A 24,754-nucleotide genomic window follows, 5' to 3' on the forward strand; every position below is an offset into this window, starting at 1 on the left:
TTGTTGCGAGCAGTGATTTTCAAATCCGATCAGTTTCCATGATTTGTTACATTTCCTTGCGAAGACGAAAGTTACTTTTTCAGGAGTTTTATTTGCAGTAGTTTGAATCAACCAAAAAACCAATGAGTGAAAATAAGTTTAAACAAATACTGGTACTGCTTTAATATTGTTAAAAATATGTCAGCTTGTAGTGAATACACAAAATGTAATATGTTGGATAGTTAGGCATTGCTTGTGCTAGTATTCGAAAACCTTTTCAAGAGGGATTGGAATTCTCTCAATACTTTCCGTTTTGACATCATTTACTGCAATATTAATACAATTTTAGGTGGATACATTTCCTATAAAGTTTTAATTCATTAGACAAAATCCGAAGATTAAGTGCCTATAGTTGAAATTTATTAACTATAATATATAAATACTTCAGAGTCTTTGTTATCAATAAATTGGTCTGCCGAATATTTAATGAGGAGTGATTAATTAACTTTTAGGCCAATTTTAAATCAATTTAAAGGGGATTTCTGCTTCATTCGTTGCACATTGTGAACTTTGGTCTCGTAAGTCAGGAAAATTATTTGAAATCCAAAATTTTCAATAGTTCAAGAAACATAAAAGTAACATAAAGTGCATGATAAGAAGCACTTTGTTTAAATGTGTGTTGTGTTGAAGGGAATCTTTGTCTCTTTGCTGCTTAAATTCATGTTTCACTTTCATTCATCTAATTTAGATGGAATCGTACTTTTGAAAAGATTCCCCTTTTACCATTTGTTACAATGAGTCTTCAAGGTGAAGCTTGTTGGTTTTGATGGAAATAGTGAACTTTAATCGCTTTCGTCTGAAAATCGAGCGGCGTTTAATTAGGAGTGATACATAAGCTCAGACAGATACTGTTGAGTCTTGTTCCGAGATGCATAGAATATCGAATAACCTTTCGTCACCGTCCCATAACAAAGCTTTCTCCGATAGCAAAATTACGATTTTTTCTTTTTTTATAATTTCAAGATTTAGATAATGCGATTCATCCATATTGAAATAATAAAAACAAATAAAAGCAAGCTTTTCAATTATACTTCTTGAACAAATTTTGCTCAAGAAATTAATAATACAAAATTTTTCATTTGTTGTAATTCAACAATTAACCCAAGAACAATATTTTTTGAAGACGAATTTTACCTTTCCAGACAAAGAATATCATGACTATTTTGAATTATTAACTTTGCTGAAGAGATGAAAAGTGCTTACTTTGCATGAAATAAGGTCAGACAAACTAAGGTCACCCTTTTTTGTCACTGCTTCATCTTATTAAAAAGTCAAAGAATGAAGATGCGAGGAAATGTTGTCTAACTGCTTTTTTTTTTTCTTTCCTGCTAGTTTTTAATTTTCAATCAAATAATTCAAATAACAAGTTCAGCAGAGTTACATTTTTTTAAGAACATGATGAATTAGTTTAATGTGTTGCAGTCAAAAGAAGGAAGATAGAAGAGAAATGAGAAAGTAACAATCTCTTGTATATTTTCTTTTTTCGTTGGTAAATTCTATGAAGTCTTTGATTTTCAATAAAAAAACACTTGAGATTTTCTATTGCTCAATCTCAAAAAATTATGAGAATTTAAATATCTGTTCATTTCACATTTCCTTTGGTTTTTTAATTTCTTATTCAAAAATGCAAACGATCTAAGGAGTAATTCCATTTAAATTTCAAAGAGAAAATACAAGTTAATTGCGATAGTAAATTAATGATATAAACATAATGTCTTCAAAATCGGTCTGACCTGAAAATATGGGATTCATTAACAAATGGCCAATTGACGATATGAAATTCGAAACAACAGGAAACATACACTGAGTGCATGACGCTTGCAAATGAAAGTAATATGGACAGAAAAAATTGTCTGATATTTTTAAACAGTTGATTTTTCTTTTTTTTTTTTTTTTTGATATTTAAAAATAGAAAAATTCACTGATATTTTAAAATCTGAGCAGAATTACAGGGAATAATGGGTTGTGAAGCGGAAGTGTAGAGAATATCAAAATGGTGGAACAGGAATTGAACTTGTGATAAACTTGCCAGAAGATAATAAGCGTATGTATCACAAGTCCGAACTCTACTTCTCCTTAAATGGTTATCCATTCATTCCTTTCTATAACAGTTTTCTTTTCGTTTTTTCCTGCCTCTGTTTAACTTACAAATCTCAAGTGACATTCATTATTATGATTAACTGAAATCTGAAACGAAAATTCATATTCTGGATATGATTTAATTCACGACATCAGGTAATAAATACCTTACCTCATATAAAGGAAAAATCTGCATTCTTGTTATTGCACTAAACCATTTTCTGCCAAGAAATTATCGCACCGTTTGATAATATTTAATTTTCCTTCAGCCAAATTCAAATTTCATTAGGTTTTTTTTTTTACAATTTGATCAGTTTTCTTCTCATCGCCAATTGTTAATGCTTTAGTTTTTTAGGGAAATTACATAAAAAGTTCATGTTTGTAATATTACCAGGTTTACTGCAAATTGAAATAGTTAGAGGAAGAAGAGTTATAATCTGAAATGTATAATCAATTTATCGTTATAAACAAAGCGGAAATCATTAGCACCGTTTCTAATAGTTATTTCTCAAATTAAGAAAGATAATTCTACATAATTGGCGCTGGAGCGAAGACGAAATGATAGAGAATTAGTTACTTGCCATATACTTCAGAAAATTTCAACAATTTTGGATCACAAAAAGCCAAAATGAAGATAGGATGAACTGTCTGTCACATGCTTCGACTTATAAAATTAGCTAAACTGTCAGATGAGGAAGTCTTGAGTTCAGCCTTAAGAGCTGCTACTTCCTTCCGTATCTCTCTTCCTTCTCTATCTTTTAGCAAATCTTGCTATTATTTCGTACGCATACACATACAGACTTGCACACAGACAGCAGATTGACAGACAGACAGACAGACACACACATTACAAACACACAGAGAGGACGCATATTTAAAATTTTATAGAAATAAGTTTGTTGTGCTTCCTGATTTGTGTAAATGTTAATTGCACAGGAGGACCTGAGGTGTGCTTCCTTCTGCTCTGCTGCCTGGCTGCATTCAAAGTTCAAAGCAAGTGACCTGTATAGTATCTGTTTCTGTCGTTGACCTACGGTCTTTCCCGGATACCATTTCCAGTTCCTATTTGTTTTATAGCTTATGGAAAAGACTTTAGGATAATATTTTGGTATGGAAAGCTTATCATCCTTAGCTTCACATGATGCTATCATTGCTTCGATCACATGCTGTAGTTCAAATTGTCCTCATTGAAGCGATCTTTACTGAAAAGAATTTGTTTTAATGTATTTCAGAATAGCGAACTTTTAAATATGAATTCCTAATGTTTTTCAGTTTTTTGGACACTGTTGACTAGGCTAGATTGTTCAAAGAACGGCCATCCATTTGTTATCTTTGACCTTTTCTAAGTTCTTATGAGACAAAGGTGAAGTTTTCTTTCGATCTTTTGATTTTTTTTAAACTGTATATGAAAAACTTTTGTCAGGCAATAACTTGTCTTACTGTCAAGCAAAAGTAGAAATATTTTAAAAATAAAAGTCGGATTTAATTTCCTTTTTCTTGTTATCAGCTACTCCCTCTATTGTAGTTCATCACGAATAATGACTTTATTGATCACAAATATGTAAATTAATGTTTTATGATTAAAATTATGAGTAATTTCTAACTGCTGCTAAAACGGTATTAGTAACACACTTTTAATGTTTGGAAACGGTCCCGACAGCCTGCTTTTTCTGATTTATATTTTTGCCATCTAAATTAGCGATTTTCTGGCACTGTTTTTTAAAATCAAATTTAGCCTCATTTTAATCATTGCAAAATACAAGTCGAGAAATTGTCATTTTCAAATTTTTTGCTACCAAAATACATGAATCTATGAACAACGTCAAATAATAAGTGACAACAAGTTTAAAAGTAGTAAATTGCTTATTCAAGTGAAATGAAGTAATAACTTCTGAAAGCTGTTATCTCTGTTGTAAATAGTTAAAAATTTATTCGTGCAGTTGGTTGCCGTCTTATCAAACAATTTCGTATGATCCATAACGTGTCAATTTCTTATTCAAACATTACTAATGTGTAAAATTAGCTTACTGCTGTGATTTAAATATCATTCCCGACCAGAGAGATTTCTTTACATAAATTGTTTTGTTCTCGTTTGTTTATTCTATTCAGCAAACATGTCCAAATTTTAGTTCTTAATAAGATTACTGATAAGTATATTACTAATAATTACTGATATACTCATATTTGGTGTACTGTAATTTTTAATTGTCAGCATTTGGTTTTCAAATTATTACCGTGTTGGTAGTGATGTGACGATAATCGTTAGTCATTGGTCCATCTGTGCAAGCAGTATTTGACACGTGTGCATTTAGCATGACCTGCACTAGCAGTAGTGAGATTATCGCGAACTGATTTGCTCCAACTTTGTTTTAAATTTATTTCAGAGTGCAGTTGTAACAACAATATCAATCAGTAGCAGATGTAACGTACTATTTATTTCATGTTTCTTTTTTACTTTGGCATTCTTGCTGGGATGAAAATGAAAAGATAAGTGGATGATGGTTCTCAGACTTTCTTCTCTTATTATATGACTTCTATTTCTTCTTTTACATATTTTAAATAAAAAAAAAAAAAAAGGAATACAAGGTTTGTTTTAAAGATTTAATTTAAAAACTTTAACATTAAGTTATATGATAAGAACTGAATAAACAGGCAGTCATAGAAAAAATGAATAGATTTGCCATAAAAATTTCATAGTTGGGACATTTTGGCTGCTTTATATTCAGTTTCCAAAAATTCTCATAATTTTAGAGTTCGATCTCCAATTAACAGAAAAAATTTTTTTTTATTAAATCTTTTTTTAAACCAAAAATTAAATCTCTCTAATTAACCTCCTGATGATATCATTGCCCGTAAAATAACCAAACTTAAACATTATCGTTTACAAAGAAAGACTCATGAAGACCTAAAATCATAATCCATTTCTGTAAGCAGCATTTGATCACAGAGATTATACACTTTCCGGAATTTTTAATAACTGATAGTTAGTGATATCATTGTTAAAAAGACTAATATGCTTGCAATGATAAATGTGACATTGGTTTCTGTTTAAACAGCGTAAAATTTGCAAACCACCCCGATTTTTTGTGTAAATTTTGCTTTCTTCAATACTTTGCTTACTTTACCAGAAAGTGACACGTATAGGAGTCTTTGCTAGGCTTCAACTTCCACTTTATCTTTTTTCCCTTCTTTCTCAAATACATTCTCTCTTTTTCAGCCCATAATTAGACTGATTTCTTGTTGTTCCCTTTACACAATAACGAAAATTGAATGAAATGGTTAACAATTTTAATCATTCTTTTCCTTTTCAACTTCATCTCTTCTTCCTTAAATAATATGTGTTTTTTTTTTTTTTTTTTTCCTTCTTACAGCCATAAGAAAAGAAAATGTTGGGTGAAAATTAAATCGAAATTTGAATACTGAGTCTAACCAGAGATTTAGTTTATATAGAAGTCGATCGTTTCAATTTTAATCGTGAAATTTATAATCAATACGGGAAAGAGTTGATCCCATCTTTTAATGTACCAATTACCGCTTTAAAAAGAAAAAAATACACCTTATATTGTTACTTTGCTTCTGCTTTTATCCGCTTAGTAAATTGTTTCTTTTGAGCCACTTTCAGATTACTCCGCAATTGGCCCTTATCCGTTTTTAGGAAACGATTTCAGCAATAGCTCTTCAGTCGATTGCTTACTCATCCATTTGGAGACTAGAACTGAAGAATTGAGCTAGGCGCTAAAGTGAGATGAAAAGGAGTGCTTTACATACTTACAACAGCTGTTTGTCGAGAAGAGATGCCAAGATTGAAGTGTTCATAAACAAAGGTACGAACAATCCCGCATGCTGCGCCTTATTCTTTTTTCTTTAAAACAACGTTTTTTTAATCCCACAATTGATTAATAATCCTTCCCATTCACTTTTTTTTTTCAATCACAAAAAATTCTCAACCAAGCTAAGTTTTTTTTTTTTTAATTTTGCCGACAGTTTGAAAAACTTATGTGAGATGATTATACAAATCAGTGTTCGTTTAGAGTAAAGCCATGTTGTGATTTTAAAAACGTTACCGTTGCAGAATTTTAATACTATTAACTTCTAACAGTGTTTTTGCAATAGACCAACTGCTCAAAAGAATAAATCCTACAAAGATGACTCAATAGGTGACAAGGTCAGGATAAGCTAACGAAATAACTCTTGCTAAAAAACTTGTCTTGCCTCAGCCATTATATACATCAAACTCTCGATACTTGTGCCGTTATTTTATTCATTGCCATCATTCTATGTATTATTTTCTTGATGTGTTAATTCGTTAATAAGGTCAATAATTTTAGCTTATACAATTTGTAAAAAAAATCAGCGTTCAAAATATGATATTCAGACTAAGTAAATTTAACATTTCAATGGCTAACTCACTGTGGTTTAAAATCCAGTCAGTTGTTGAATTGATAGCATTTCTGCGAAGTATTTATACAACTTCGAAAATCATTATTTCATAATGTCATAAGAAATGTAAAACATTTGTTGTGGAGTGATTTATTACTTTAATTCTATGAACTTTATCCAACTTTCTTATTATTGTTATTTTGTTTAAAAGAAAAAAAAAGAAAAATTTAAATCGATCGAATTTGGCAAACTCTCGAACTGAGTAATAAATCTCGATTGTACAGCTAGAATTTACCCTCGCTGATACCCTTCAGTTTTACAAGCACTTACGTAGTGAACATAAAATCCAAACACATGGGTAGATATGAAAGCGATGGGAAAAACGGGGCTCTGTGATTTTATTGACTAAATTTGTCTTTTTTTATACTATATTCAGTCATCTGTTTGTTTTTTTTTTCTGCAGAATTTTTTTCTTATTTTTTTTTTTCTTTTTTTCTTTGCTCTGCCGAATTTCTTATTTTAGAAGTCAGTTTTTTTACAACTCTTGATTTAAACAAAAGTTTCACTAAACCAACACATAAAAGGAGTATAAATTATGCTCTAAAAGGTGAAATTCAGCTTGAATTCATAAACAAAATTTCTCTTTTCAAATATTAGAATATCCATTATTTTTTGATATCCATTACGGAAACATTTTTTAATATTTCGATCGCCTGTTATCGCTGTCTTATTGCAAAAAATTATGGTTAGAATGAATACCTAAGTACTGATTTGATAAAAATCTCTGTGCTAGCTTCCTTCATCCCGCAAAAAAAAAAAAAAAGAAAAACCATACTTTTTTTTTTCGAATCACTGATAAAAGAGACGGTCTTTGCTATGAACAGTTCCTGAACACTCATTAATTTTGAACAAATATCATTAAACTTTGATGTTAAAACAACATTTCAACTTAGATAAATTCAAAACGGTGCACATTTCAAGTTCTAAAGGACAGATTTAATAATGAGCAATTCTTGAAATTTATTTTCAAATATATAAAGAAAAGGGTTTGGTAATAGAAGTTTCTAAGCCTAACTCTCACTAAAATATCTAAATGTATCGTTTTTGCAGGTAATCTCTTCACCATTATTTGATATCGTGTCACAGCAATTCAAACGTTTAATGCTTTAAAATGCAAAGAAATTTTAGTATTTGGTTTTTTCACTGTTTTGAAGTTAATTTTACTAATTTTTTTTTTTTTTTTTGAAAAAGCATTGGTTTTTGAAATGAATTTGTATCAGAAATCACAATTAAGAATTTTAGTCGATTAATCTTGAGTCGATTCTTAGTTCTCTAATGCTATTCTTGAGATTTATAAATTCTTGGGGTCCTTGTTACCACGTTTTTCCAGCAAATGTAGTGAGTTAATAGATAATGCAGTTATCAATGGTAATTCGCCTATCTGAACTTGGTAAATACTCAAATATGAGCTATAGGACAAAGTTACATATTTGTGTTGTACTTTTCAGTACTTCTCGATAAACACATTTGCCTCTCATCGCTCTTTCTTTCCCACTTCTCCCGTGTTGCTTTAATTAGTGCTCATTAAAAAAACATGTAAAACTGGTAAGAATGATCGGATAAAGTTTAGGTCAGAAATCAGCTAACTGAATGACTAAGAATTTTGATATGTTCTGATTTTTTAATATTTCTTTTCCATATTTCGCACCCAATCACTTTCACATATTACCTGACTTTGCTACATTGTCTAACAAAAGCATTGATAACTGATAGTGGAGAAGAAGGAAGAGAGCGTACTAGACAATTTAGGTTGATATCAACTTTCTATGCAAACGTTTCATTTACAATATAGATTTGACTCAAACTTTTGTTGAGTAGCTTTTTTGCATAATTTATTAAGTTGTTAAGAAGTGATCACCTAATTGAGCTTCAAGTCAGCGATAAAGAGCTAACTGCTTGTGCAAGCTACATTGAGTAGTAGATTAATAAGTAAGTCGAATTGGTTTATAGTCTTGCAAGCCATTAGTAAATATTTACTGAACACAATGTGATGTATGTTGTTCTGGTTGATCTGCTGTCATATGCATGCTGCATGCACTGTTATTTGATATGAAATGTTTGAGGATGATAATGTGCCTTCTTGATTTTGAAATCCAAAAGAACAAATAGATTTTAAATTAGTTGAATTTTTTTAAATGCTATTTCTATTCTGCATTGGAAATGAAAATAAGCGTTGTTAACGCGCCCGTTATTTCCGTAATGCTCTATTTACAAATGATTGGTGAATTGCCAGAACAAAATCTCAGATTGCCATACTGAAGTAATTGAATTCGATATTAGGCTTCATTGAAGGCAGTTGACTGCACTTAAAATTACTGATCAAAATTTCCCAATTAAGATATATGGAGATTTATATATTTTTTTTCCATTTCTAATTTTCCATTTCATTTTTCAATTTTCATAAATGATTACTGCCTAAAATTCGTTTCGCAATTATTACAGCTCGAAATGAGATCTGAATTTATGAAATTAATCGATAGTAGATTAAGTTTCCACTCTGCAAGAATAACGTTACTTAGTTTCTCTACTTACTCTATTTCGTGATGTTCAGAAATAGATGAACTAGTTCCCTGAATCATTTATCAGAGCCAATTTAAGTTAACAATCTCGGGATTTCAAGGATGACTAATTTCTTATTAGATTTTTATCAACTTCACAAAATCGTTGTGAAAGTACAAATACAGATCTAATTTGTTTTAAATTTCTTTTTTATCTTACTTGAAATTCTCACCAGCTATTTTTAAATCTTTCGAAATAAATTCTAATAGTTGTTATTATAACAAAAATGGCTTAGCAGGTAAAACGTATGAATACTTGGCCAGGATTTTAATCCTTGCAAAGAAAAAACCGGATTTATGACTTTTTGCAAATCGAAACTCGTTTATCTCAAAACTGATTTTTTATGTAATACATTCCTCTAATTACTAATTAAAAATATTTACTCTATCACATAAAATCACTTCCAGAAAATTTTTTTCGACAATTATTTGCTTTGAGAGGCGATGTTCCAAATTCGTTCCAAACTTAGGTTTTCACCGTATTGCGTAGAATGTCTCTAATGGAAAAAAGTAAGCTGAAGAGTTAATATATTCAATCAAAATTCTTCCGAGTTAGTTTTCTGATGCAAACCGTTCTTGTTAAAAGTTGTATTTGCATAGATCATATTCCTTCAAGGCATAAATCATATTAGAAAGTCCTTTAGTTTTATTAAGCGAAATTTCAAGGACTGCGTACTGTTTCAGCAAAATGGAATCGCACTGCTTAACACATATGTCTATTACCTCGTTTAAAACAAAAAAATTAGGTGGGGTCATTGTTATCAAAATGTTACTCTATCGACGCCTTATAAGAATGACTTTCGTGAGTTCGCCACCTGAAGCTTTCAATCCATCGTCACACACCTACATTATCACACCTTCTTTTCTTATTTTACAAATTTTAAGTTCATTTCATGGTCAAGTTCTCTTCAAGTTGACACATGTCTCGTCAGTTGCACAAAAAAAAAAAAACAAGTCACTTATAAATTGTTATCATTTTATCAGTGAAAATATTGCAGTTTACGAATGTTTCAAATCATTGCTTTAGCTATTTCAGCATGTTGTGCCGCAGATTACAAGATCTAACTTATTGTATATCATATAATGTCAATTTTTTAAACGATAAAGGTTTACTTTCTTTAAATCTTTTAACACTCAGATTTTTTCGTTTGTTAACATGGAATGAGAAATTTTCTATCCTTTCCATAAAGACCTTTAAAAAACTTACCATTGGGATTAAATATAAACATAATTCAAACCAAGCAACTTTTTATTTTAGAAATAAAAAGGCTGAAGCCCACATATTTTATTTTAAAAAATGACTAAAGTTTTTCATTGCAGCACACGGAGCAAAGCAATTCCGGAAGAGGTACACAGTGCTGGAGGAGCTTGGCCGGGGTGGATTTGGGATTGTTTACAAAGCGGAACGTAATGAAGATAACGCTGCAGTGGCTGTTAAATTCATTGAACATAAACGAGTTAGAGAATGGACTATGGTCAGTTCCAAATTGCAAACTTGAACTACTGGCCAAGTTTGCAATTAACTGCGTATTAGCAGTTAGATTACTGCGAAAAACTGTTTTGTTTTTTACTATTTTTTTTGGTTATTCAATACAAAAATGTTGCTTTTGTTACAGAAATGTAAGCAGTTAATTCCAACAGAAATTTGCTTACTGGATATGTGTCGTAGTGTCCCGGGCGTAGTTCAGCTAATTGATTGGTTTGCCAAGTACGGTATTTCTTATGCATCTCATCTCTAAATCTCGAAGTAAATTGTATAAGTTTGTGAATAATTTCGAATTTAAAAAAAACACTGTCTCATAGTTCTTCGAAGTCGAAAATTATTTTAAAAAATTTTTAAATTTCTTAATGTCGGGTGCATTATTATCATATTTATCTTAACATATTTTCGTGAATAGTTTATGTTTAAAAAGTGGTGAGCAAATTACTTATTATAAAGACTTAGTTATAAAAGATATTTAAATTGTAAAGCATAATTTAAATTTAATGACAATTTGAATCACTTCGTGCTTCAGCATCAAAGTATTATTCTCCACACGCAATGATTAATGAAAAATACACTAGCTTCATTAACAGTCTCTGCATTGCAGTTCGAAAGGATTTCTGGTAGTAATGGAGCGGCCGGAACAGTGTTTGGATTTGTTCGATCTAATTTCAGTTTATGGTTATTTGGATGAAGATATTGCACGATCGATATTTGTGCAGATATTGAATACAACTTGCTTGTTATATAACACATATGGTATTTTCCATCGAGATATCAAAGTGCATTTTTAATTATAATTTCATTCATCCCTGAAAGAATTAATTTAATAATGAACAGATAAGTCAAAGAGAATAGTAAGTCGAAAGAAAGTATCTATCATTCATGTCTACTTGCTATTTCATGTTTGGAAATCATTTTGAAATCTAATAAAATCGTAAATTTTGCACAAATTTCAATTCAGAAGGATGTGAATAGTATAGTCTATCAAGTGATATTTCTGAAATTTACGAAGTACCGAATTTATAAAATACAATAATTTTAACAATGAGCAGCAAATAAAATTGCTAACAACTAAGTTGTTGTTTTTTATTTTCATGTTAATGACTCATGAAAAGCTGAATTTATTTTTGAAGGATGAGAATATAATCATTAATATGGATACGGGCGAAGCGATCTTGGTTGATTTTGGTGCCGCAGCACTCATTTCTGAGGCGTGCATCAAAGAATTTCAAGGTTAATAGAATAAACTTAAGTTGAAAAAAAAAAAAAAAAACCTTTATAGTACGATCTCTTCATCTCTTCAATCATATAGTATACCTGTATCCTACAGTGGTTTCACTGAATATCACTTATGTAATTAAAGCAGCCAAGAAGTGAACAGTATATATTGCATTAAAGAAGATAAGTTAAACAAAAAGTCAAAATTTTCTGGCCCTAATCTTTAATTTGATGATTAAAAGATTTAATTATAATGACTATATTTATACAACCACTCCATAACAAGAATTATATTGAATACTTGAAGGGTGGAATTTTCCTGAATTTCAGGTACACGTTCGTACTGTCCACCAGAATGGTTCAAACGCTTAGCATATAAGCCATTAGAAGCAACTGTATGGTCTCTAGGTATAGTCCTGTACGTTATGGTTTCTGGTTGTTTGCCTTTTCAGAATGAAATACAAATTTGCTTAGGCAGATTTACCATTCCAAAGCATATCTCAAAAGGTTGGTTCAGCATGTAATTCTGATCATTTTGCCAAAAATAAACTTGCGAATTTCTTTTGAAAGTCTCGAAATTAACTCTTCCAATCTTCCTTCAAAAATTTTTCTGCTTACTTTTTAATTAGTTATTAGTGACTAAACCGTTGAAGTCAGGTTATGCATGTTTGTTTGCAGATTGTGAAAATTTGCTGCGTCAATGTCTTGCAGTCACACCGTCCAGACGACCGGAATTGCTGGAAATTTTCAAGCATCGATGGTTGAATCAACCTATTGTTGTGCATTCGGAATCATTCAAGGTCGTACTTCAACGACATTTTCAAAAGAAGAAAGAAGCACAAGGTCGATATAAGCTACAACAGTGTGGAATTCAAGAAAATAGCAAGAAGAGCGCTATTGCCGACGAAAGTGCTAACACAAACGAGTTCATTACAAAGAAAAACGCTTTTACAAGTTGCGACATTTCGGTTGACGACAATCTCTCCGCCATGTAGTATTTGACTTAATCTATAATCATTCTTTTTGGGCTAGTTCTTATCTTTCTTAATTATAAGTTCTTATATAATAGTCTGCATGCTAATGATCTCTTCAGTTATGTATTTCACTGCATAATATTTGCGTACATGTAATGAATGTTCTTCTGCAGATCAATGCTATCTCATACCAACAGCGCTTTCAATTCCAACTTATTGAAAAAGCACCGCCACCATTCAAGGTATTCACAGATATTTTGGAAGTGCTTTCTGTTGCCAGACATGAGCCAATTTAACAAGAAGAAAGAGAGGAAATGATTATAATTGATGCTTAATTAAAGAGTGTGGCAGTAGTGTGATAAATATGTGTTGGCATTACAATTATTGTTTTTGCCACTAATTTGACTACGATTGCATTTCACACATTCCATTTCATATTTCGAGTACACTAATTTTGGATAATTAACATAAAGTACCTTTCAGTTATGATAATGTTGTGATGAATATACGAACAGATATGTTCACTTCACGAAATTGTTATGAAGATGATAATAATGTGTTAATACGTCCAAGTTCTATTGCGGAGGAATCAGAATACAGTGATTCTCCATTTTGCTCAGCTTATGAATCGATTTCCATGATTAGCACTGATCCACAGAATTCCGAATCATATGTCACTGCTTTAGAGGTTGACAGGTATTCTTATTGAATTTTTTCCTATTATTGTTTCCTATTAGTGTGGTTAGGGAAGTTTTTAACATTGTTTGCCACTGCACCTCAATTTTCAGAGAATGTTCTTTCCAAAGATCGAAAGAAGCTACTGCAATTGAACATTTTAATAACTCCTTTCGTGATAATAGTAATGCTAACAATCACCGCAAGGAAGAAGTGGTGCAAGCAAACTGTCCAGACAGGCCTGTGGAGAATATCTATCCACAGAAAGTAATGAATTCTAGGCTTGTAGCAAAGCATTGGCTTCAGAATGTAGCAATAAGATCTAAATATGGATCTCTAAAGTTGCAAAAGCCTTCAATTTGTCAGGAAAAAGGGGAACTGCAAAAAGAAGCAAATGCTAGCAGTAATTTATTAAGGATATTTAATATTGATTCACGGCGATCCTCAAATCCTAGTATTTTCCAAATAAATTAATTATTGCCAATGTTTTTATCAATGCAGATTTACTATGTATATCACAGCTTGTTGTATTTCAATGTAAAAAAAAAAAAAAAAAACTTTATTTCTCTAAATCAGTAAAATTTTACTTGTTTCACTGAAATTTCATTTCTAAGCGACAAAATGAATGGACGTAATTTAATGTTTAATAAGATCACTCAACAATAGTTCATAGATTTCCATCACATTATTTCAAAGCATACAGGTAAATTTTTTACATTTCGGATTATTGTTACTACATATTTGAAGGATTTTTCCAAAAATTTCAAGTTCGTTCCAAATTTGAGCGATACCGTGAAACTGTAATGCGACGCTTGCATTCAATGCTGGCATTCTAAAAAGAAGTGGCATAAATTAGATGTGAATTTGAATAAACACTATAATCTACGTGATATTTAGATGCTGTGAAAACGGAATTTGAAGTATTTAAAGTTAGAGCTGTAAGTAAAGGAAAAATTAATTGTTCGATTTTAGTGATAAGCTTTTAGCAAGAACAAAGGTCACTTTAATCTTTAAACAAAGGTAACGTTTCTTGTTCAATAACACGCAATTAACATGCTAGGAAATTTTAGTTGGAATAATGCAGGTGATTTGAAATTAAACTAAAGATTGATTGGAACATAGCGACAGTCGCTATCTTACTCCAAAACTGATCATTAAAAATCAATGAACACGTTTCTTGATTCAATAATCGATTTAAGCATGATGTAGAAGAAGAGAAATAATACTTTTCATATTGATTTCATGTGTAAATTCAGTTTGATCAATAATCTAATTTAAACTACGAAAATTCGATAAATTTTTTCAAAATACTGAATCCAACACCATTGAAAGAGAAAAATCATTGTGTACCGTATGCGTATAGTTCAGACAGTGAGGAATAATAAGCTGTGTTCCTTCTGCTGCAATGAGGAGAATCATGACAAATTAAATGAGATGATATTTAAACTTACTTTGCTGATAATATTTGTTCTAATTAGTCGCCCGTAGGAATGTTGTAGTGGCCTGAAATTAGGGGCCACATACTGAGGCTCTTTTTCTTCCGCAATGGTCCGTTGTAGTTTCCGCCACTTATTTAACTGCAATGTACTCATTGTGATTACTCAGTTACAAATTTATTAAATGAAAATTTCACATTGAAATTCTTTGTCGACAATGAAAAAATAAAGCATATAGATTCAACTTTAATTCTACAACTGAAAACAATTTAGTCTTTAAACTTTTAATTAACTACTGCTCAACATTCATTCAACCTTGGTCTGTATCTTTTGTGAGGCTGCGAAATAAAACTATGAGAGCTGGAATAAATTTGCTAAAATTTAAATGTTCATTCTGAACTCTTTCTCTCTCTTCTTGTTGAGCAATACGCAATTAATGTGTTAGATTAACTCATCCTATAAAAAGATTTACATTTGTCCTAGTGATATAAATTGGATGATTAAGTATAATCCAGGTGACTGTTTCATAACATCCTGGTGATGTCATCGATCCTTCGTATGTCACATAGTCCATTAAAGCAGGGAATAATTTCCATATTTTTAATTCATGCAGTGTAATACGCTTCTCTGAAAATTTCTTTTTCTTCATACATTGCTATCAGTTGACAAAAATTTTAAATTTTGCAAATGATAAACTGATTCTAAAAATTCTAAAAAGGTCATATAATGGAGGGAGTTATTTCATTTCATTTCCGATATTTAGAAATGAAAGCTAAGCATTACTTCTGAAAGGTACTTTTTCGATAGATTCGGTGATCTTTGACAACTCTTCATTGGTATGTTTATCAACCTGTAATTTTTTCTTGTGATTAAGACAATAGAATTTCAACGCTGCTCATCGAGGTACGATCTATTTTCTTTTAAGGACAAATAATTTGAAATGAAACGATAACCCTGCTAAGGTGAAATGATCATGATCATTTGAGTCACTATTAAAGGCTCGCAAAAAACTATTTGGATAAAATGAACGAAACAAATGGATTGCAATAATCATAAGGGAGCTGTGTGTGCGTGAAATTCAAACACAACCAAAACGATAATCGAAACAGCCGCGATTCCACGTGGCAACGTCAAAGCTGTTGTAAAATTACTGTATAAATCAGTGTTATATGTTATCAGTTGAATCTGGAAGTAGGTGAAATTCGCACTACTTTGATCACAACAATAGCACTTTGGAATAGTTATCTCAATTCATTGCTTTCTGTCCTTATGTTTGTGAATTGACCTCTTCGTAAGTCACATTACTTTGATTGAATTTTCAACATACAAAGTTATAACTTAAACGTGAAAAGTAAAAAAAAAAAAAAAAAACACCTCCATAGGGAAGTTTTTCGAATTGATAGCATGCTCCGAACCTGTCATGTCATCGTTTGAATAATGAAAATCTATTCTTTGTAGGCGGTATTTGTAAGGGCGCAATGGCCCGCCAGTGATGTTTACCGCAAAAGAATGAGTATCATAAATTACTCGTAATCGTGGCATCTGACCTATGTTTATCATTTCAGCAGTCGCCTAAAAACCGTTGCATAGTTTTATTGCGACCTCAATATGGTAGTGGGAATATTTTAGAAAAAGTGAAAAATGAACGAGTTTGCAGGATAACTTCATATTCTAAAATTTGTTGCGCAGTCAACCTATTTTCAGTTTGACTTCAGCTCATTCAATTTATTTCAATTCAAACATAAAAGATTTCTGCCAAAGTAAGGAGGAGTTGCATAGTTATAAAAATTTTCTTGCTATATAAAACACAACTAATAGGTGCACTGAAAGAAATTTAAAATGTCACCTCTCGTTTTCACACAAATTTCAGCATATTGAAATTATTTCCTGGTTCGTTTTAATTTTAATTTAAAATCTATTCTAATGATAGAAGTGAAAAGAACTGAGTGTTAGTGTTGAAAATTAATATTCGCAAAATCTCTTCTAATCATTTTACAAAAGCATTGGCATGTCTCAGTCATAAAACTAGAAAAAGCTTACTGATATTTGATCTATTTTAATATCACTTAGTCGAGGATCGAATAAAATCGATGCTGGTTTAATGTTTATTGGCGATTGCATTTTTCCTTTTGCACACATCTTCCACTTTTTGCTCAATAAACCCCAAAAGTCGGGTCCTGTAATGAAATCGATTTCCACTTCAAAGTGCTATAATTTTTTTGATTTGCAAAGGAAAAATAAGGCGAAGTATTTTTCGACGGCTGATGAATTCTGATGTAAAATTTATGTGCACAATAAAATTACCTCCAAAAAGGTCATTATCATATGTCCACGGATAATCGTTCATTCTTAATGTCCTCAATTGTGGATAAAACGTTGCTAAGAATAAAATAGTAATATATGTCATAGTTGCGCCACCAAACTGATATTAACCTATTTATCCGGCAGCTATTATACGGTTTTCACCTGATTCCATTTTTCATAATTTTCCACCATTTTCATTGCTTATAGACATAGAATTCGATTAAGTTAATGTCTATGTTGAAATTAATCGCGAGTAATTAATAGCATCATTGATGGTGGTTGTAAATCATCAGAATAAGGAGCTCAATTTAGGAATTCTTGAACAAATGGAAGTTATTCCACATCTTGCCGGATTCCTTTAGTTGAAAAACCGGAAAAAGCATGGAATTCACAATGATCATACAGTCTTTGAATTAACTCAAAATTGACAGGCTTAGAATGATTGATCAGCATGAATCGGGTGATACAAATAATGATAGTATTCGTAATTTTTATGATTAAGTAAGTACAAGTAAAATACTTAAATTGTAGATGCAATAATTGAAAATGAAAGAGTTTGTTCTTGAAAATAGAAAAAGCTAAAAAATTTTAATTTCAAGATGGAGAACAAGTTCGCAATTTGTATGATGACAGTTGTACTGAATTGAATAAAATTAGCTTCGTCTAAGAATGAAGCTGTCTGTGACTCATTCATTTCTACCTCATTTTCATCCGCTCAATTCAAAAGTAATACAAGCAGAGCGAAACAGCTCCGCCTAATCAATTTCAAATTCATCAACGTTTAAATGCAAAAGAAATTTCTTCATTCTTAAATGTCGTCACTAGCTTCACTAACTATTCCAACAGTAAAAACACTGAATTTAATTTCAAAAAATATTTTGCTTAAATCGAAGGGATAATTAGTCTCATTCAATTCTTCATTCTCATTGGATGTTCACACTTCATTAAGTTATATTTAAAATGATTCACAGATACTACATCTATTGGAATTGTTGTCCTTCAGGTTTGTTGATGATTTCAACGAAATTTCAAAATCTTTTTCACCCATAAGAAAAAAGCTGCTGCTCCAATTTTTGATGCAAATTTCATCGAAATACATTTAAAAACATTAAAGTATTTGATTGTAGAGATAGCTAGCTAGCAGAATACTTGATCACTAGTCTTCTGCGCCTTTGAATTTCCACAAGAGTTAAATCAGCTACTCAAATTCATTTAAATTTTTTTTTTAAATTTTAATTACTAAAAGACTTGTTATCGTTTTTCTGCAGCACGAAACTATGCTATAAAAAAAAAAAAAAAACCAATTACTGGAAAAATGCGAGAATGTAAATGATTATTTTAAGCAGTGAAAAGATGTCAAAGAAACAAAACAGTCGAAATTAATTGAAAATCATTAATCATTTAGAAATTAGGTGGGAAAAAACTTTTAGTTACTAAAGAAATTCTCCCAGACAAATGCATTTATTTTCTTTTAATACTTCAATGTTGGGTGCACAACTAAAATGCTTGGAATTACATAAAGAATTCTTGAATTTCTCAAAAACATAGAATTTTTTGTTATTTCAAACTATCACACACAGTAATTTCACCAAGTCTTAGTCTTCTTTCTTTCTGTCGGAAATTTTCAGTTAATCTTATGAAATTGCAAATTTCATTTTAGATCCATTTCATGCCTCTAGAGACACTCCTTCACAAACATTTCACTCACTTTGTCACAACACTTAACGATTATATGAGGAGAGAAATTACATTTCAGTCAAAATAGTTTTATGATCTGAAAGGAAGAAAAAAATGCCAATATTATCAGGGTTAGAATAACTTCATTGCAATTGAGATGCCATTACTAACAATTCAATTTAAACGGTTTGAAATAGCTTCTTAAACATTCCTTGTGAGGAATTTCCACTTCAGAGAGTAATATCTGAAGCACTACAATGTTTTTTAGTAGAAACTCTTTTTGATTTAGTTGATTAAAAATTATATTGAGACTTTTGAGTGAATTGCAAGAAATGCGTTGAAATTTCTTTTCAAATTTTGTCAACGAAAAGCTTCTTCTACTTTATGATGAAAGCTTGATCCTAATCTGAAGGAGTAATTAAAAGCACTATAATACTTTTAATGATTCATCTCTATAATAGCATTCTTTGATTTTTAATAGTGATAGCTGGATTGATGAATCAAGCAAATAAACAACCATAGAATTTTAATTATCGTTAGTGCTTGAAATTCAACTTTCATTATATTTACCACTCTGCACTAATTTATTTAAAAATCATATTGAAATTTTTGAACAAATTGTAAGAAAAGCCAACACGATTAAGAGTCAAATGAAAAAGAGAGCTGGAAATCTTTTCGACTGAATGGAATTCATTTAATGTAAAGCAATCAATGTTACAAGAAATTCGATACTGCATAAGGCATTCTTTAATACATCTAATGAATAAGTGATTAATTTGAAGCGGAATTGCACAAAATTTGCAGTAAAATGTTAAAGAAATAAGGAATGAAGCCAGAAATTGCATGTGTGAATATTAGCTGGGCAGTCAGTTATTTTAGACACTATTTTAAACTATTTACTTATTACTAATCTACTCTCATAAGTGGTATTAATACTGGATTATGCAATGGAAGCAATTTGACTGCAAATTGATGTAATAAATAAGTATTGGAGAGAGAAATTTGAATTAAATATAAAATGACCAGAAGATAATAAAAGCAACGGCTTTTGGATCAAAACTTGAATATTATTACGGATCGTTTATTAACAGAGTTTAACTATGGTTTCTGCTAGCACTGTTGCTAATTATTTCAGAAGAACATTAGTTAACGCTTTTGTATCTACCACTTCGATCTAAATTTAGTACTGAATTAGTATTTTTGATGAAGATTGAATAAATTCAAAGTGGTATTTCAGTGGAATTAAAAGTTTGTAGTGTAGTTCAGTCTTTCTTAAAACCTTCGAAAAATACTGAGAAATGTTTGGACTTTGGAAAAAAAGATCCGAAGAGAAAAAAGCAGAACTGCAAAAGTAAATTATTGAGTAAGAAAAATCTATACGTGAATGTATCAGGTGCAATCCAATATGGTGCAAAACTTTAGCTTCATCTCAATGCCTAAAAGAAAAATAAATTACTTTTTGCAGCTTTCCCACATATACTTTACAATCTTCATCTGATAATCTAAGTAGTAAACATATAGGAAAAGATTCAGAAGGAATTTTTTTTGAAATGCAAAATTTTATTAAAAAATGGAAACATGAAATAGGAAAGAATAAAAGAAGTAGGAGTAGAGAAACTTTTAACAAGATAACGCTAGCAATTCCAATTGATTCTAGCATAAAACAATCATTGTTTAATCTTACTCTTTAATTTTCTAATAAAAAGAGGAAATTAGTTTTTAAAGAATACAAGATTTTAAATTTTGAAAAATATTTTTTAAGTTCTGAATCTAAAGGTCAGAGTTGAAAGCTTCTTTGATTATATTATGCTTAACTTATAGAAAGTCATGAAGAAAAAAGATGCAACTTACAGATGTAATTAAAACGATCTAAAAAAACCAAAAAATGTAATGTTTTCTGGAAAGCCAGAAGTCGGAAGCAGAATTACTTCCTGCTTCATTTCAAGTCGGATATAATTACAGTTTAACCGTAATATGATTAAATATTTTTCATATCTGATCTCTCATAAATTTCATAAACAACATTTAGGTTATTCAAAACTTTTTCTCCTAGAGTGCATTATTTGTCATATATAAGGGATGTCACGCAATCACGCAATTTTTTCATTACTTTCCGTCACAGCGATAATCTCAAAGAGACTTATTCTCGAAGATTCTTTCTCTGTCTCTTCTCTACTACACAAAATGTCACACCTGCTAAATCACTTACTTCATCGGCACTTTTTATTTAACACATTAAAATGTATTAAGTGTAAGCCACTAACCTGATCCATCCACAAAGTTTAGTGAGTGATGTAGTACGTGATAATTGTAATCCACGTAGAATCTGACTTTTAAATCTTTTTTTTTATTGTGGAAGTAATGCGTGACCTGATATTACTGAAAAAAAAAAATTTCAAAAGCATCTAAGAGAGAGGCGGAAAATCGTTTCTCTCGTAGTAAGTTTTTTTTTTTCAGTGTTTGCTAAAAGTATTGTTACTTTTAGAAGTGAGCTGTAGTATTGATCTGATGTAACTGATTCCTTCATGTATCGATCACTTTATTTGGACAAAATTAGAGATCAACAAACTGATTATGCAACAACTACAAATGCGCATTTTGAGAGAAGGAGGAGTAAAATATTGCATAATTGAATATAATTTTAAATTCATTTTACATTATTTCTGATTATCCATAGGCTTTCAGAAAACTGTATTAGGTAGTAAATCACTCTGGCAGTCCTGGTTCTCATGCTAATTTGTTTATTTTAAGTTCATTTGATACATTTCTTTAAGCTTAAAGCTACTAAGTTATTTGTAATTGGTTTTGATTCACTTCTTAAATTTCAGCAGTATTACAGGTGATTTTCTATCAATCCAGGTAAACGAGCTTTCTCTCGAAGACCGTAAATTGCTACACGAAACATTTAACTTATTTGAAAAGGACTTAACAACGAATGGTCTAAGAATATTTCTTCAGTTAGCTCTTATAACGAAGTTTATTTACTTATTTTGCATGAGGTCGTCTGTCCATTCCATACTCGTCGTTTCAGGTATCTGTAGGTATCTCTCTACTACCGTTCAGCTATCTTGCAGACTACCTTAGACTTTTTAAAGTACTGCTGTCCATTTGAAACTTTTTTTATGCTAATTTTTATGAGATCATTAAGATAACAATGACACATATGCAGCACAGTATCCTATCTGTCCGTCTATTTCATTTTTAGAACAAATCATTTTGGGAAGATTATTGTTACTGTGATAAATAAAGCTTATGAACAATAGAGAGTGTCAGTTGATCATTGAACTCAAATTTGCTGGGATTGGAATCTATATTCACAGTCAGTTTACTAATCGAGACTAGTGTTTTAATGAAAAATGTGAGTCCCTTTATAGGACGCTCTCGGAAAATCCGGATTACAAATACTTCTGGCCTCAGTTTCGCGCCATACCGGATAGCTCATTAATATCATCCAGTGTTTTGCGAAATTTTGCGCATACTTACATGAACGCTTTAAAAAAAATCGTTGAAAGTTTAAACAATGAGCAAATGCCTTACGAAGTATTGCAACGAATCTCAGCCAAGCATGCTAGGCATAATATACAAATGCATCATATGCAGGTTTCAGATTGATTTAACTCTAACAATTGATCAGTTCTAATTCGAGATATATCCATTTCAACTTATGGCAAAGTCACTATAATTTTCCTTTAAGTAGAGATAGAAATTCATGTCAAACTAGAAAAGGAACTAAAAATTTCAAATTCATAGTAAAAATATTTTTTAAAACTTCTTTCATTTTAAATGGAAGAATATTTCGAAAAAAAAAACCGAAATTAGAAAACGGATTTTATCCGTTTTTTTTATAAAAAAAAGAATTTGCTAAGACGTTTGGAATCGTAGTGCTTAATAAATTAAACGAAATGGCCTCATATGTGTTTTTTTTAGCATGTAATTATTATCAATCTATGTAATTAGAAATTTCTTACAATCAAATTTTTATAGAAAATGATAAAACCACTGCTGGAAAATGTGCGCAGGGCATTAGGACGACATGATGAAAATGCGGAACGAGCATGGGAGACGTTATTTCAAACAGTTGGTGCTATTGTTGAACACTATAAGACGTCTCAGGTGTGACACACTTATTAATCAGATACTAATAATGTTAAGGCAGTTACAAAAATAAATTTTTGGTATGAAGAAAAGGAGATTTAGTTTTTATCAAATTCTTTATCATACAAAAATTTAGTTATTTTAAATCATTTTTGGAATGATTTAAATTGAAAAAAAAAATTTAAAAAGAACACACGGTGATTAATTTGACTGTTACAATCGTAAAATGCAGTAAGAAGGAAATAAAATGTTTGCTAAATGATTGCAAATAATATCAGAGAAGTATAAAAATGTTTATTTGCTGAAGTACTTCTACAATTAATCTTTCAATTTTATGTTATCTTTTTTGTCAGATGGGTTCATTAGTGATCTGAAATGTTAGACTAGACAAAAAGAAAATCGAAACAAAAAATAAAAATTGAAAGCAAAAGTCCATGGACCAAATATTATTTATTTTCAAAATTTTCAACACTTAGGTTACAGTTATCTCATTTTATAAAAAGACAAAACCTGGAGTTTAGAAATACTACCAAAAAAAGATTGCTTAAAACTAACTGCCATGTATCATCCAGATTTTGCGGTCATTTCTTTTCATTGCCTTTCATTACTCGAGGTACGAGTGTACTTCAATTTGAAATCATTACTGTAATTTAGATCGATAGGTCATTTTATTCCACATTTTATGCATTTGCATTTCTGGGAAAGTAATTGAATCGTTTATCTAAATCATAACAATTATAATATAATAATCGGTGACATAGCAATTGTAAATACGTTCTGAATATTTCAAATATTAATCATTTCAAATCATTCAAATCGCTTTACAATTTTATTTTAATATTTTTAATGTTGCATGAATTTGCTTGGAAGTATTAAACTCGCTGATTCATTTGAATGGTCATCAAAAGTTGACCATCGTTTAAACTTGAAGTTATCTCAGAAATTTTCAATTTTAGTTTGAGAATTAAACAAAGTCACATATAATAGAATAGATGGCGAGAATTCAGGGCTATTCCAGAAATCTTCCACTACCTACTGAGTCGCTAAAGAAAACGTTATATACATATTTAAGTATAGAAAAGCGACTATCTAAGTTTTTGAGGAATTCTTAAGTTCAGAAAGTGACGCTAACAGTAATTTGCGCGTTATTTACTCAAAGTGTACAACTTGTCCATTCTCACCAATTTTTTGGTAGTGTTAAAAGAATAGCTGCACATGTGTGTCCAGTAGAAAGAAAGAAAAAAGATTGAAAATTTTTGCTAATTTTTCTAGAACTTTTCTGGCCTCGACACTTAATTTTTTTTTCTTAAAAATAGATCAAATTTCTTTGTCAAGTAAGGATAAGAAAATAAAAGTAATAAATTTTCAAGAGCAAAGTACAGTGATAAAAATATCAATTAATTATAGAGCTGTTTGGCTTTCTAATTCTTTTTTCGTTATATCTTCATGTCCTCTTGAATAAGTTAAATAAAATATTAAATCCGGTTCAGTAATGTTCGGAGAATTTCAGTTGAACACAACCATTTCTTTTTACTTTCCTGTCAAAAGTCTCGAGCGGTAATGATACTGGCTGATACTAATAGCAAAAATAGTAATGATCTGGGTTTTTGTGCGTTAGACAAGATTCAGGTGTTATTCTTGAGCAAATCTGGTAACATTTTAATGATTAATACATTTTCAAATCGCAGAAAATCATTGATTTAATAAGCTCTCTATGCTGCCATATTTTAAATAAAGTTTTCCTAGAGATTTGTCTTCCAAACCTCTTCAAGA

General features: G+C 30.6%; 3 protein-coding genes across 3 annotated transcripts; 2 read left to right on the forward strand and 1 right to left on the reverse strand.

The window, feature by feature from the left end:
- Window positions 1–10,153: 10,153 nt before the first annotated feature.
- Window positions 10,154–13,943, forward strand: Bma-prk-1 (Protein kinase domain containing protein; the record flags this gene model as incomplete). The annotated part of the gene is made up of 10 exons (XM_043076728.1): window positions 10,154–10,223; window positions 10,437–10,591; window positions 10,733–10,824; window positions 11,207–11,381; window positions 11,736–11,835; window positions 12,151–12,327; window positions 12,499–12,811; window positions 12,968–13,036; window positions 13,278–13,490; window positions 13,583–13,943. The coding sequence occupies 10 exons, from the start codon at window positions 10,154–10,156 to the stop codon at window positions 13,941–13,943; spliced, it is 1,725 nt and encodes a 574-aa protein (XP_042932662.1).
- Window positions 13,944–14,232: 289 nt separating this feature from the next.
- Bma-cah-1 (Eukaryotic-type carbonic anhydrase family protein) lies at window positions 14,233–17,252 on the reverse strand (the record flags this gene model as incomplete). Its single annotated transcript, XM_043076729.1, has 8 exons — window positions 14,233–14,301; window positions 14,921–15,046; window positions 15,378–15,532; window positions 15,689–15,755; window positions 15,995–16,090; window positions 16,280–16,477; window positions 16,946–17,082; window positions 17,210–17,252. 8 exons carry the CDS (start codon window positions 17,250–17,252, stop codon window positions 14,233–14,235), a joined length of 891 nt encoding a protein of 296 aa, XP_042932663.1.
- Window positions 17,253–21,411: 4,159 nt separating this feature from the next.
- Window positions 21,412–23,005, forward strand: Bm9883 (Uncharacterized protein; the record flags this gene model as incomplete). Its single annotated transcript, XM_043076730.1, has 4 exons — window positions 21,412–21,499; window positions 21,726–21,843; window positions 22,261–22,486; window positions 22,871–23,005. 4 exons carry the CDS (start codon window positions 21,412–21,414, stop codon window positions 23,003–23,005), a joined length of 567 nt encoding a protein of 188 aa, XP_042932664.1.
- Between the last annotated feature and the right edge of the window lie 1,749 nt (window positions 23,006–24,754).

Source organism: Brugia malayi (assembly GCF_000002995.4).
Source record: "Brugia malayi strain FR3 genome assembly, contig: Bm_v4_Chr1_scaffold_001, whole genome shotgun sequence".
Taxonomy (NCBI): Eukaryota; Metazoa; Nematoda; class Chromadorea; order Rhabditida; family Onchocercidae; genus Brugia; species Brugia malayi.